The 15985-nt window shown below is 40.8% G+C and overlaps 1 protein-coding gene across 1 annotated transcript in view; it reads left to right on the plus strand.

Moving 5' to 3' along the window:
* Positions 1 to 659: 659 nt before the first annotated feature.
* The window catches only part of LOC117963646 (ski oncogene-like), a 71064-nt gene continuing 55738 nt past the window's right edge, over positions 660 to 15985 (plus strand). The window contains exon 1 of the mRNA XM_034904486.2: positions 660 to 2020. Within this exon, the coding sequence (XP_034760377.2) occupies positions 1115 to 2020 (906 nt within the window). The 5' untranslated portion in view covers positions 660 to 1114. The remainder of the gene's footprint in view (positions 2021 to 15985) is intronic.

The following is a 15985-nucleotide window of genomic DNA, read 5'->3' on the forward strand; positions in this document are numbered from 1 at the left end:
TTTAAGGTTGCTGTCACACTCCCTCCTCATTTTTTTAAAAATACACTATTGCTCTACTTCTTTAGATCAAAAGCCAGAGACGCGCATGTTTACCATTAATGTATGTAACTGAAGATCAGAATAAATGGTTTTTCTTGGACATATATGTGTTTAAGGGTAATGGACACATATGTGTAAATATGTGTGTTTTATATACCCTGTTGTATAAACAGAATATTACACTGGCCCACAGAGAGTAGAAATAAATAACATAAACATTGTGGGGGCATTTTGAACCTCCTGGTTTGCACAATTGCTTTATTTTATTTATTTATTTTTGCACCCCTTGGTCGTCCTCTAATCATAGCCTGTTAGTTTAACTATTCCAAATACCACCCTCCCCCGCTGTTTAGTTACATGTAGAATGGACTGTGAACCAAGTGATTCACTGTGCTCTAAGCTGTTTTTTTTCTCTCGCTTGCCTTTGCATCAGCAGAAGGCTTTAGAGAGCGGAGGGTGTGACGGCATGTACTAGGAAGAGCCAGCCTGGGGAGTCAGTCACATAGTTGGCTGGGATTCAATGACTGAGCCAGACACACACAAACACTGAGAAGGGGGGGGGGGGGCTGTGAGGGGAGGGAGAGAGAGAGAGAGAGTAAGTGAGCGAGCTAGCTAGCTGGCTGGCTCTCGCTATACAAGCATAACTTACTGCAAGGGCAGACTGCGTGGATGTGCGTTCTGTCAGTGCGTTAGTAAAGCCAAAAAGAAACAAAAAAAGTATACAAGCTGTACTCAGCTGGGTTCATTCGCTGGATACCTTTGTGTAAGCGAAGTGCTAATTTTGTTCCATCTACTGTATTTGGAAAGGGTCGCTGCTGGATATGGACTGTAAAGGGACTGCAGCGGAAGACGCGCTGCTTCTACTGTACGCATAGTCTTTGGGATTGGAAAGGCACGGCGCTCGATTTCTTGTCTCTGGATGTTTGATGAAGCACTTCTGTTCTTCGTTTCTAACTCTGGAAACCTTGGATTTACAAGGAGCTACTGGGGTTGTTTGGGCGTCTTTATTTCCCACCAAATCCTTTTCCACCCAAGGGAAGTTAACGCTTTTTAAAAACCAAGATAGTGCAACATCATGGAGACTGTAACTCGACCAAGCTTTCAACCTCACCCAGGACTTCAAAAGACTCTCAGCCAGTTTCATCTGAGTTCCATGAGCTCCCTCGGCGGCCCGGCTGCGTTCTCGGCTAGATGGGCGCAGGAGATGCTGTATAAAAAAGATGGCAAAGATCCAGAACCGGTCCTTCACATACCCATCCAGCCTCCTCCTGTGATGCCGGGCCCCCTCTTTATCCCGTCAGACCGGTCCACTGAAAGGTGCGAGACTGTCCTGGAAAGCGAGACCATCTCGTGTTTTGTAGTCGGCGGGGAGAAGCGGTTGTGTTTGCCCCAGATCCTCAACACTGTTTTGCGAGATTTCTCCCTGCAGCAAATCAACTCCGTCTGCGACGACCTACACATCTATTGCTCCAGGTGCACGGCGGACCAGCTGGAGATCCTTAAAGTTATGGGGATTCTGCCCTTCTCGGCACCTTCTTGCGGCCTCATCACCAAAACGGACGCAGAGCGTCTGTGCAATGCCCTGATCTACGGGGGCACCTACCCGCCCCACTGCAAAAAGGAGTTCTCGGGCACTTTGGAGTTGGAACTCACGGAGAAGAGCTTCAAGGTATACCACGAGTGCTTCGGCAAATGCAAGGGGCTCTTCGTTCCGGAGCTGTACACGAGTCCCAACGCAGCCTGCATCCAGTGCATGGACTGCAGGCTCATGTACCCGGCTCACAAGTTCGTGGTCCACAGTCACAAAGCCTTGGAAAACAGGACTTGCCACTGGGGTTTTGACTCAGCCAACTGGAGGGCTTACATCCTACTCAGCCAGGATTACACGGGGAAAGAGGAGAAGGGGCGCCTGGTGCAACTTTTGGATGAAGTGAAAGAGAAGTTTGACTTCGCGAACAAGTACAAGAGGAAAGCAGCAAGGGTATGGAAACATTTATTATTTTTTTTTGCCATGTCAATTCCTGGGAGCAATTTTGATTATTATTATTATTATTATTATTATTATTATTATTATTATTATTATTATTATTATAAGCGCTTGAACAGCGCTGCTTTTTTTAAAAAACTAAACTTGTTTTAAAGTTTTTGAGATTCTTTAAAAACAATATTGCTGGAACAAAGATGAGATACAATAGCTAAGTAAATGATCCTCAGCATCGTTAATGAGTGGGGGTTTCAGTCAAGCTAACTGAACTTCAAAACAATAAGAGATTTGAATACTGTCGATTTCTTATTCATTCTAAGCCTTTCCCGTTAACGTCTTATAGATGCAATGCGATTTTTATAACACACCCTCCCACATAGGTTGGTTCCCACAAGTGTGGTAGTGGCTTATCTTAAAAAAAAAAAAAAAAAAAAAAAAAAAGACGTTGTAGTGCAAAAATACATTGAAAAGTGTTTTTTTCAATCTGCTAAACTTCTCCTTTTAGAAAAAAGAATATATATATATATATATATATATATATATATATATATATATATATATATATATATATATAGCCTATTCTAAAAGGAGAAGTTTAGCATATTGAAATGTTACGATTAAAATGTTAATTGATTATTTTCCCAATGGGATGTAGTTAAATATATTGCCGCTAACAGTCACACTGTGTTATTTGTTTATTTTACTTTTGATTTATAAATAATTATAATTGTAACTCGAATGAGAACGAATGATTTCTGCTCTAAAGCGTTGCACGCGTCGGTTACGGTGATGGGAGCGCAGGTTGCGAACGCGTAAGGTGAAATTTGTGTCGGGTTAAAAGTTTTTCAGGGTGGATAAATATGTTTACCAGCATATTACACTACGGTACTGGGTAAAAGGTTAATATGAAAGAGTTTTGGTCTGTGAGTTGGGTTTTGTGGTTGGTGTTTTTGCTTGAAAAGATCGACCTACTTAACTGAAAAGCCGTATTTTTTTTTTCAAAGGACATTTGACATTTTGACTTATAGAGCATTTTAGCCTTTATTAGATTTACATTTCACACATGCCTATTAATTGGCTGAGAAGAATAACGTTTTTAAGTAGGGTTATAAACTCATCATTTGGTTCCTTGAAGGTGTGAAGCATTTCCTTTGTTTAAAAGTGTAGATAAGCATTTAAGTTAAAGGGAGACTGCCAAACTATTTAAAAGCCCAGCTTTGAAAATTCTGATTTGAACGATTTCTTATCTCTTCTTGGTTATTTGCATCTTGTTTTCACGTAACATGCTTTTAAAAAAAAAAAAGAAAACAAATAAGAAACATAACGAAAATACCTTTTTTTAATTATTATTATTATATTGTGTTTGGTTTTGTGAATGCCAATGATCACACCTTTTAATCGCAATCGCCGACAATAAATCCGCACGATCTCTCATCATTGTTTTACAGCATATTGTGGAAATGTTTGATATATGAGTCTATTATCACAGGTGGTTGGAGGTGGATGGGTTTTCAATGACAGGCACATCCTTGCTTAATGATGTGCTACTTAGCAAGTCTGAGCACACAGAGGTTGATAGGTAAGACTTTTTGGAAGGGGCAATGATCGCGAATGTTGTGTCTGGCTATGCAGACGTCATTAGAAATAGACTAGCCTAGTTTTTTTTTTGCTTAAATTGGTGTTTTACCACAGAGCCCGATTCATGAAATAAGCTACTTAAAGACTGCTTAAAAAATAGAGTGTATAAACTTATAGAGGGTGTTGTGAAACACTAACCCCTTACTAAAACATAAATAAAACTGGTAAAACCGTTCTAGTTTGTTACCTGGGAAACGCGTTAGATTTTTCTTGTGACCCCGTATGCGACATAAGGATCGTTATACTAGGGCTGTTTATAGCAGAATGCTTCCTTTTTAACTTTGACAGTAGAACACTGTAAAGTTGGATTTGAAGTACCCTGGTGTTAACTTTTGCTTATAAAGAGAACAGAGGTTACAGTGGGGCAGTGCTCTGTTCCAGGAATCAGCTCTGTTGCTTTTCCTGAAAGAGGCGCTTCTTTTAAGGATGAAGTTATTGTTTTTCTATTTTGACAGCCAAACACTGGATACACAATACCCCCCCCCCCCCCCCCAAAAAAAAAGAAAACGGCTCTTAAAATATGTGATTAGGTCTTCTTAATAACCAAAAATGAAATGGTTTATAATTTGACAAGAAAAAAAAAAAAAAAAGTTGTTCAAATCTTTTTTTTTGGAGCCGTTGCAGAGAAAAATGTGATCAACACACGGTTGTGTGAAGATTGTATGCGTATTTCACATAACTCCCCCACTGAGTCAAAGCCACCTTTTAAAATTAATATTGGCGAGAACAGATCAAGAAAAAAAAAAATGTATTGGGTGCAATGCTAATAAGTAATACGTTTCAGACCCCTTCCCGTCGTCCCCCACCAAAATAAACAAACAAAAAACAACCTTGCCTTGCATCTGCTTAGCTGCGTAGTAGTGCTTTGTTGCCCGCCTAACCCTGACTTTTACATTGAGAACTCCGTTAACAGATTGCAGACAGAGGCGGATTGTTCTCGTCGGGCGAGGGGGGGCTGAGTCTGTGTATGACGGGGGGTCGGTCAGCGCAAAATGTCCCCCTCACCCTCTCCAAAATAAAAACAAAAAAAGAAACCCTTTAATGAAAGGCCATCACGTCCATTTGCATGAACTGTTTCAGCTTGAATGGAGCTGATGGTGCATTGTGGTGGAAACATAATATGCTTCAACAATGGATTTCATTCACCCCCTGCCCCCACACCCCTCTTCTCTGTGTAGGGGGTGGGGTTGTGGCAGGGTATTCAGTGGTCTGTTTTACAAACAAAAAAACTGAATGTTTACAAACATAAATCCCCATAATAGCGGTAGAGTCAACAAGCACACTTGGAAGGTAAAATGGGTCATTAATGCATCAATTTGAACTATCCTATATAATGCAGTACCTAAATGCGTGCTCTGAAATATAGCTCAGCTTGAAGGTAATGTCATTGGATGTGGAGTGGCTGCTCTGGTGAAATGAAACCTTGTATGCAGAACTGAAACTACAAAAAAAAACCAAAAAAAAAAAAACCTGATTGGTCAACCAGGGTGTGTGGTGTACCTACATTTCCAACCAAATCAAATCTCGTGAGGTAATGGGCTTGCTCTTTGGTTTCTGGTAACAGTCCATTTCTATTACTGTGGGCGGCTCCTTGGATCCAGTCCACCGTGCATGTCTGATAAAGCGCAGCCAAGTTATCTTCTATTTCCTGTAAGTTGTCAGTTTTTTTTTTTTTTTTTATCAGTGCAGATCGATGCTGCATATGCATATGTGAATAACAATTACAGATTTACAGGCTAGTGTATTTCTGAAACTGTGTTCAGTTGCAGGGCAAGGTCATGAACTTACTCCCTGATTTGAAGCGAGTTTCTCAATTTCTTTCAGCCGGGCGGCTTTTCTTGCCTCGCTGTCTGCAATGTTGAGTAAAGGCACGGAAGCAGCAGACAGGATGTCCCATAGCTGCAATGTGTCTATCTGGATGTCATTGTGAAAGTCAAGACAGTTACTCCTGTGTAGAGCTGAATTGAGCAATCTCTGAAAAAAAAACCCAAAAAAAACCTGCGACTTCCTGTTTCTCTGAAAATGCCAATAAAGGAACGTGATCTGCTATTTTTAACCCATATGTTCACCCTACTGTACAGATCTATGGGGCTGGGAAGTAATTCATCCGATTTGGGCACTGGGATTGGAAGGGGTCTTGGTACGTTTCAGTCCACAGCAAGGAAAGAATGCCTTGGAGTTGTTTTAGGTGAATTCCCATGGTTTTTTTATGTACCTTTTAACTTAGAATCAAAGCAGTACAACAAGGCACAACAGCAACCTAATACCTTCAGCCTGTACAGGGCCATATCCTGCCAAGATGCCTCCAAGCCACCTTCCAAAAGATTGTAACGTGCGTGCAAACTGGAAGCTCAGATACAGTTCATCTGTATTTGTTTACTGTCTTTTGAATCCAAGTCAAAATCCAAACCCAGACAGATTCGAGAATTTTTGTTGGGGTGACTTTCAATGCATAAGCTGAACAATGTCCATGTTTTGTGTTATTTGTGTCTAGGTTTTGGCAGCTAAGTACCCTTTACGAGCAGGGTGTGTAACTTCTTTACGCTTCAGATGGGAATGGTAGATTTATATAGTGGGGACTGGCTTCAGCAAACTTGTGTGGGTGACTCATTTTTATCAGTTTTGTGCTTCGAAGCAATGCAGTTAACCTTAGATACTGGAATATTCCATGCTCTGACACTGAGTTATTTATATGTACAGTATGACTGTACAAATATATCATAGTCATACTGTACATACAGTGCTAGACCTTGACACCACCGTGTAGACAGAACTATTTTTGCTGTGGTGCAGTGGTTAAGTGTGCCCAAGCCTTTAATCCCATAATGATGAATATGAATGTGCTGGATGGAATAACTCTGAGGTTGAAGGGTTTTTTTTTTATTTTTTGGTTATAACCCAAATTGGGTTTGCAAAGGGTTTTGGAAATTAATGCTGAAGCCTTGTGTGTTGTTTTATTGGAAGAATACCTGAATTATTTTCTACACACACACATATTTGGACTATTGGAATTTCTTTCTATCTATCTATCTATCTATCTATCTATCTATCTATCTATCTATCTATCTATCTATCTATCTATCTATATATAGACAAGTGTGTATTGTCTAGCTATTGTGAAATTGACTTACATTGTGAAATTCCTATAGTCCATTTCCCCCCAGGTTAAACTGGATGAGGCAAGACCTCTGATGAAAGCATGGGTAGACATGAATGAGTCTGCAGACCTGTTCGATACTCAGAATCAATCATTTACCTCTCCACGGTTGCAGTTTGTAGTTCAAGCTCAATTACTTGCTTCTACCTTTTGATGGGGGGAGGGAGTGGCTGACTCCTACGGCTAGGATAAAACATTTAAAAAAGCGATAGGTTTTTGTCAAGGTTCATTATGCTTTGAGGAATACCCCCTTCTCAAAATAACACATAAAAAAATACCTGTGCCACTAAATACCATTTATAGTGACCATTTATGAGTGCGTTTTAAACTCTGTTATTACTGATTTTAGTAACACATTTAGGAGTCATTTAATAGATTGTTCTTGCTTCACCACATTTCATGAAATTGTATTCATTAATGGATTTGATTAAAAAATAATAATAATAATCACAATCCTCTCTCACCTCATAATAATTTTTGTTCCAGCTATTTCCCCCACTGTCATAATATAATTGTAAGTATTTCATTATACATTCTCTTAAACAATGTATGTCTTAAACAAACACAGATGTGCTCTTCTTGTAAAGTTTTGTAGCCTTTAAATATTCCAGAGAGTTGAAACTTTCTCTTTTCGCTGCTCGCGCGGCCCCGGTGCATTGTGGGATTTCCCGTCCACAGTTGAATGGGCTGGTTGTTTGAGGGGAAAGGAAGCGTGCTCCCCAAAGGATTAGAGGGCTTGTCCTGTTTCGTATGCAAGGCACATCGAGCTAAAACCCTCTGACAATAAGCCACATCCATTCGGAGCAGGGCACAACAGCTGCTGGGCTTGCATATGAATGGTCCAAAAGAAATCCTTTTTTTTATTTCATTTTTTTTCTTTTTTGAAAATGCGCTAACCTCAATTTAATTTTTTTTTTTTTTTTTTTAAATACAGCTGCTATTAACTATTCTGATGCGCTGGTCCTTCAGAATTCGCTCGGCCGTGTAAAATGTAATCCTTACCCCATCTGGTTGTACAGTTAAGTCTGAAGTATTATTGTGATACCCATAGACTTCATCCTGTATTACAATGCCCCTTGTGCCGAGAGAGCTCACTATGGGATGAGAACATTGAAATTGGTAATCCACTATTTATTGGCCTCTAGCGTTGGCCACTTTCCACTTCAGATTGTCTTTCAAGACACACACACTATACAAAGACAGAGGAATCAATTAAAATGACCACCAGGGAATTCAGTGTTCCCAACCGATGCTTATTTACAACTGTCTATGACCACATTAAAACCTGCCTGGTTCTGTTTGCTTTGTGAAGTGTGGCAGGGTTCAAAGACACAGAACTGGCAATGCGACCTGTAAAATAAGAATCATGTGCCGTCCTCCAGCATATTCTCTGTTAAACACAGTACTTAGTCAATGGCATGCAAGCCGCACCGTCCTTGTATATATGCATATAGATGGTAATAAACGTGTCCATTGACTACCCCTCCCAGTCCTGGACTTCGTTACTGAGATGAGGTCTCCCCAGAATTTTAGTTTGAATTGCTCTGTAGCTTTAATGGTATGCAAATGCAAGTCAATTAAGAAGGGGGGTTTTAATTAGCAGTTAGGTTCATGTGCAAAGCGTCTCACACTAATTATCTGCCACACACGCTGCTAATTTGCTGGGCTTTTTCTGCAGACCCATCAAAACTGTGATTTTTTTTTTTTTAATTTTCTTTCTTCCTGAGGTGGTTAAAGCAGCAGGGGAATTGGCCAGCTATTAAAATCTGCTTTACGGCACCTTTCTCTAAATCACTTAAGAAAGTTTTTTTGCTGGCAAATTGCTTCACAACCGAATTTGATGGGGGCATATATATATATATATATATATAACCCCCAGAACCCTCCCCACTTTTTTGCAAAAAAATAGTTAAAACACTGCTCTTATATTCAACTCAAATGGTACTGATTTAGTTGATAAACAAAAAAATTTGCATGTTAAACTTTGCAACCTCCACCTGTCCTGCCGACTCTGTTGCAGGCTGACAAATGGTTTATTGGTGCCTGCCTGCTTTATGATAATTGAGGCAGACGTCTGTGGGAATTACCGGCAATCAATGAATATTTCCATTGTGTAATACTTACAAGGAAATTGTATTTGTAGTTCTAGAAAGGCTGAAACAAAAGAGGTTAGATATATCAAACGAAACCTGTAGCGCGTTCGGTCCACCTTAACGATGAACCCTCGTGAGTCCTCGCCAGGGTATCCCATTTCAATTTGATTTGATTTAATACAATTAGATAGCTTTCAGGTGAATTAACGGCACAGGCCTTTGTGCATCAGCCTGTCAAGTCCTTTTTTTTCACCCAGGAGAATAGCCTGAGAGCTTCTCCAATCCTACACTCCTTTCCACCCCCCTCCCCCTGACCCCCTCCCTCACACACACACATACACACACACAATCCCATCTCATCCCAGGGCTCTCAGCCTCTCTTACAGAAGTCCATTATCCTGACCCCCCCCCCCCCCCCTTCTTGTGCTCCCCAGTTGCTCAGCAGACGACTGGGTATCGTGGATCTTTCAAGGGTATCTAGGGAAGACCAATGGAAGCCCAAGGATGTGGTTTATGGGAAATTAGGTCAATGAGACATGGAGGATCAATTCATTTATCAGGAGGTGGTTGGTTGTATATCTGTAAGCGTACGTGTGTATGATTGAGGTGGGGGGGGGGTTTAAATGTAGCGGTTCCCCATACTTCTTTCTCTATTTCTAAGGTTCCCAAGATTAACCTCTATGCTAGTGAATCGCAGCTGTGCTTACGGCCACCTCTGTTGGTTTCAATTTGAAGGTCCATTTCCTGATTAAGACAAAAGAGGAAAATGAATATTGACTGAACTTTGCAGACAGGGAATACATGGTAGAATCTGATTGAAAACGCCTCTTAATGGGTTAATGCACATTTTTTGCAATCACACCTTTCTAATTGAATCTTTTTTGATGAATACATCAATGTGGCTCTGTAACAAACTCTTCATTATTAAGTATTACTAAATCTCAATTTGTTGTCGTGGTTTTTTTTTATTTTTTATTCAGCCTTTATTTATTATTGATGATGGATTACGGTGTGCAGCACAGGCCAGTGTGTTTATTTAATGAGAGAGATAGTGCCACAGAGCTTAAAATATTAATCACACAACTGCCCGTGCAATTGAAGATGTAACATTAACTACACGTTGAGTGATGCTGAGCTAGAGAATGCCACCATACGGTTTGCGAATGCAGCGTTTTCCCCAAACCTTTTTTCTTGTTTTATAGTGTAACACACTGGGCTACTTCTAAATAATAAATAGCTGTGTATTCAATAATATATAATAGTGCATAATGTATGTCTATATTCCGAGCCCTTGAAACCCAAAGGGTTGTTTTCATTTAACCTGAGCCAACACAACCCAGATATGTATATTACCCTTGCATGACTGCACACTGCATGTTTTGACCTCCATCACCAAACATGCTCACTGTTAGTTTACTAGCCCTGGCTTGAAGGCTGGCGTTGACCTGAATTGGATTTGTTCTTCGCTGGTTCAGGAACCACCAGTGGTCTCAGGGGTTAAAAAAAGAGACTTTTCCTGCACGGCTGCGAGTCTCTTTTGTATGCGCCTCTGTGTGGTTGTGTGGCTGTCTGTGCGTGTGTTTTCAGATGTGTGGGTCTTGATGCTTGTGTGCGTGTGTACGTCTTTATTATTATTTGTTTATTTAGCAGACGCCTTTATCCAAGGCGACTTACAGAGACTAGGGTGTGTGAACTATGCATCAGCTGCAAAGTCACTTACAATTACGCCTCACCCGAAAGACGGAGCACAAGGAGGTTAAGTGACTTGCTCAGGGTCACACAATGAGTCAGTGGCTGTGGTAGGATTTGAACCGGGGACCTCCTGCTTACAAGCCTGTTTCTTTAACCACTGGACCACACAGCCTCCTATGTCTTTATGTCTCTGTTAATGTGGACTAGTTCACTGCTCATAGAGACATCCTGGAAACACATTGAATGTATGAAAAAGGCTGCCAAGGGGAAGAGTTTTTTTTATTAGTCGGGTAGATGAGGGCTAAGTAATTCTTTGGAGCAGTTTCAGGAATTATCTTTCTTATAGGTCCACTCACATGTGCGTCTGTGTGTTTGTATGTCAGGGTGCGTACACGTCTGTGTGTGTGCGTGTGTGTATGTGTGTGTGCGTGAGCGCTATTGGAGGGTTAAAGACATACCAATAAAAGCCCAGTGTGGGTTTAGAGGCTTTGTGTGAATGTGGGCTTGAACTTGTGTTTACATATTAAGGTGAGGTTCGGGTGGGGAAGGAAGCCTTTACACAAGTGACAGGTAATAACGTACACACGGAAAAAAGAAAACTAACAACCGTCAGATATTTAGAAAATCTGCTAAAAGGAAATCAATGACTTGAGAGGACCGTTTGTACTTAAAATAAAGAAAAAGCGACAGAATCAATTAAAGATTTCAAGCTTCTCATCTAAAAATCCAATCAAGAATCCATTGGAAGTTTTAAAACGGTAGAATTTTAAGCAAGAAGTTAATTATACAGCACTGTGTGCCTAAGGCTGAAGGATAGACTGGCTAGTTGAAATCTTTTTTTTTAATAGACTGACTGCCCGTGAGGATTGCTTAATATTCATTTACACAAATACCTCCTCATGATAAAAAAAAAAAAAAACGTCTTAACAGTGCAGAGTGTGTCCTGCATGTCTTGAATACACAGGGTTGCAGTTTTTAGTGCATAGACAGGAGACATTGCTGGATGATGAGATTAAACCACAAACCAGTGTTATTGTAGTCCTCTGGTTCCAGCTAACAGAAGGCGAGACTTAACCCTTTATAGAATTTATTGACAAGTAAAAACAAAAACAAAAAAAGAATTGCCTGAATAGATGGGGCGACCTTTCTCACGTCTGTGCGTCTCGTGAGCTATAGATAGAAAGTATTTGAAATTGTGTTTGCAATCGTGTCTGTTCAGCAGGGTCATTGTTAGAAATGGCTCAGTTAGCAGACAGCCAGGCTTTGGGAGAACTCTGCAGCAGGTCAATATATCAATAGACAGATATGTGGTTTAGGTACAAATCAACCAAGACGCCTAATAAAGCAAATTATCATGACAGGTTTGTGATGTCAGGAACTGGGCTAATCCTATCCAAATTCCTTTATCTTTGAATAATGACTGTATAACAGAAATAGCGTCTAGAGATTCCTCCTGCAGGACATTTTCTATTGAAAAGCAAGGGCTCTTATTGCAGAACAAACTGCTGTATGTCATGCCACCCTCTTAAAAAAGATCTGAAAGTGAAATGTGCACTAAGTTCAAAGAGCCGGTTTGCATTGATTTAGTCTGTGGTATTTTCCCTAAACATTATCAAAGCACATTATTCGATGGCAGATGTGCATTGTTTATTTATTTATTTATTTTTGGTTCTTTCTTTGTTTTGTTGCCAACTAGGACTTGCGTAAAAGCATCTTTATATGTTTAAATGTTTCTCTCTCTCTTCACAGAACATGGGAAAGGGAGACAGATCAGCTAGTTCTAATTTTAAAATAGATTTGTTCAGTTTGTGGTATTGAAACCAGGGCTGGTGGTACCTTAACCTAACTTTGAAAAAGAACAACCACAAGGAGAATCTGACCGCTGTGGGAGCGGGGCTAGGAGTTTTTAGACAACCCCTAAGACAGTGTGTTAAAAATGCTCTTCTTTATTTTTTATTTTTTTTTCAAGAGATGGCCGCCGCTGCTGCCACAGTGCTGTAGACACTCATTCAGAGAATTTGTGCCTTGTCAGCCGACGCTGTTCTTTGTGCGATGATGTCAGGCTCTAGAATCCCATGTGTTGTCAAAGGGGTTCTGACACATGACCTCTTCTAGGACCCCCGCCCCCCCCCCCCTGCAAAATAAAAGAGCTCCCAAAGGACAGATGGCTTGTTGATAAATAGGATGGGGGGACGGGGGGGGCAGGGGGACAGGGGATGATAAAATGTTACGAATCTGAACCAGCCATTTCTGTGCAGAATTTTGGAATTGATATTCTTTAAATGGTACTCATGGCGGGGAGCTGGCTACTCATTTTTGAAAAATTTCTGAATTTCTGTTTTGGTTTTTTTTTAGGCATTTAATTTGATGTTCATTTCACACATTAGTGAAAACAGGAAATAAACAACACAAATCAGTGTGCATCTCTCATTTCCTTCCTGGTTCTTTATTTAATGCATCTTGTGTTTCATACATATATTAAATAAAGCACTAACATTCATTATAAGCAGCATTGAAGTTTCATATTCAACAAAAAGTACAATTCCTGGTTTCAGCTCTGCGGACACATGCCTTTTTTTCTCATTAGATGAATGCTGCACATAAATGTGTCCTCTTATTTAGCCACTGCCATAGCTCACTGTTTACCTTCAAGGCAATTCAGACATCTACAAATGCCCCAGAAACCTTGAGGTGACACTGCTGGTGCATTACGGACTGCCAGACGTGCAAAAATCAAATGAGAGAGAAATGTGAGAGATGATTAACAAGCTCAGTTAAGAGCTTGCTGCCTAACCATTTACATATCCATCTGTCTGCTTCCCACAGTGACGTGGGCAAAGCACACCCACAGCCCTACTGTCGGCACACAATTGCAGGGTGCACCGTGTAGCTCACTCTAACAATGGCTAAACAGATACAGAACTGACTCAAAAATATAACAAAGGCATTGAAAAAAATAATGCAGTGTCCGGAGCACCACAGCAAAAACTCAGTTAATCGTGTATCTTATCTTAACGCTAAGCTGTAGTACTGAGCTGTGGAACCCTGATTCAAATGTACTGTAGAGCGAAACTGAAATAACCACTAAGCTCGCCTTTCTGAAGCTTGTACATCCTGCAAACAGATATAGTATTGTACTGGGCTTGTTGGGTTGGGGGGGTTAGTTTGGTGTCTACAATACGTGAGGGAGTGCAGCAGCCAGCCTTCTGAATAAATGAATGAATTGAGGAATTCTCTGCAAGCTGATAAAGGGAGGTGGCATGCTGAAATAGCTTGCGCCCCCTGCTTTTAAATGGGTGCCGGTGACTTCTTCCTGACTCTAAGCTCGCCAGGGCCAGTGTGGTGCAGAAATTAAAATATTAAAAGGATTGGATGCATTCTGCTGTCAGGAGAGGCTTGGGTTCCCATTGTCTGGGCTTTTATGTGAGCTGTTGGGTATTAAAGACGGGGGTCTCCAAGGGTCTCCAGTCTCGATGCTGGGGGGGGGGGTTCTCTCTTGTCTTTTGGGGTATTGTTTTGCTGGGCGGGTTGGGGGGTTGGGGCACGGAGGGGTCCTGCCATCTTGTTAGGGTTTGGTCAGGCCCCTTTGTCATTCTTTGTTTAAATGACATCAGCTGGGACAGTGTGTCGGGGGACAGATTCAAGGAGACAAAGCCCCCCGCCATCTGCATTGTCCCGGGATGTCGGTTTCCCAGCATCAGATTCAGCCAATTATACTTCAGATTCAGCAAATCGGTCATTGTTGTGCACTTGATGTTTGCTCTTTTTATCAGCTTTCAACCACAAAGACCAAGACCGCTGATACGTGGGCTACTGTTATTGTTATTAATTAAACAAAATGTTGTTCTCTTTTCTTATTGGGCTACTGTTATACACATTGCGCGATTTATGCAGGAAGTCATCCTAACTGTCAACTGTTGTTTCAGAAAAGTCACCTTATTTATATGACTCAAATGAATGTTTTCTGTTTGAACTGACTCTAGTGTTTAGGGATAGAGAAAATGGTGGGGTTGCTTTCTAAAACGTTACCTTAATCAAAAGTGAGTAAATAACCCCACAATGGTATTATCCCAAGCTCATGACTAATGCTGCCTTCCCATCTGTCCGATTGGTGAAAATCCGGGATGTATACCAGCGATTGAAGGCTCAGGTTTTACATCTGATCTGAGACACGCTACAAACGTGTGATTATTGTGAAACATTAAGCTGATGTCAGAGTCACTGTGGAATTTGTTCGTCTGAGACTTTATGGTATATTTTATGGCCTTAATAGTAATCTGGTCTCAGTGTGTAAAAATAAAATGTGTCTGCTGTTCGACTTCACCTTCAAACCCATTGCATTGTGACGTCCTTATTTATTTATTTATTTATTTAGTAGGTTTCATTCCATGCGTTTCTGCATTTACTTTTTGGTTTGTAGTGAATGCATGAGAAGTTTGGATTGAACTAGGAAAATTCAAGCCACTGAAACACACACACCCACACGCAAAAAAAAAAAACAGTTCCTGTGTGACGACAGAGATCATGTACTGTATCAGTCGTTTATGAGTTTTTAATGGCTTTGATATTTTTTGCAAGCCTGGGGGTAAGGCTGAAACCAAACCTATATTTTTTACAAAGAGATTAAAATGTTCTCCCTTTTCAGGGTTCCTCCCTCAGCCACTGCTTCGTTCCCAGCCTTGGGGGCATCCTGTTTGGGGAGTAGGTTACAAAGGAATGGCAACCCCAACCCCAACCCCCATCCCGTGTCATTTTTAAAAGAATAGGTGTGTGTGTGTTACCATTAAATCTAATGGGACATGCATGTTATTTAGACAGGCCAAATTAGAAACTGTTAGCCACGGATACCAGGATAGTAATGATGCTTCTTTGGAGCTGATTAGGAGACTTTAATTAACTTGTTTGTTTAAGGACAGCAGCAAGACAGAAAGGTTGGTTTGCATGCCAAACGCTTTGCAAAAACAAACCAAAAAACTGATCATTTGCAAAATGTGGTTGATGCGCTATATTTTACACCACTGCACACCAACCATCTCCCACCCCTGCGTTTTGCACTGCAGTCATCTCTCTTAGTGTTGGACGTTCCCCTTTGAATATGGTCCGAATGCTTGCCTTCCAAAGGCGCTAGGTTTTGTAACGAGGCTGGAATGTAGTAATAAGTGTGCCATTAGGCTAATGAATGTGATTCAGGCATCCGTTCTAGAATGGCAAGCATGCATCTGTAAATAGACTGCTGTGACAACTATCCTTGTTAATTGCAGCAGCAGTTCCTAAAAGGTGGGCAAATTAAAACAAGACGAAAAATCTGTTATAGTAGTTGGGTAGTGGTGATGGTTAGTCATTTTCATAGCTGAGAGGTACGTCATGCAGGTTGACTGCCCA

The sequence above is a fragment of the Acipenser ruthenus genome, chromosome 20 (assembly GCF_902713425.1).
Source record: "Acipenser ruthenus chromosome 20, fAciRut3.2 maternal haplotype, whole genome shotgun sequence".
Lineage (NCBI taxonomy): Eukaryota > Metazoa > Chordata > Actinopteri > Acipenseriformes > Acipenseridae > Acipenser > Acipenser ruthenus.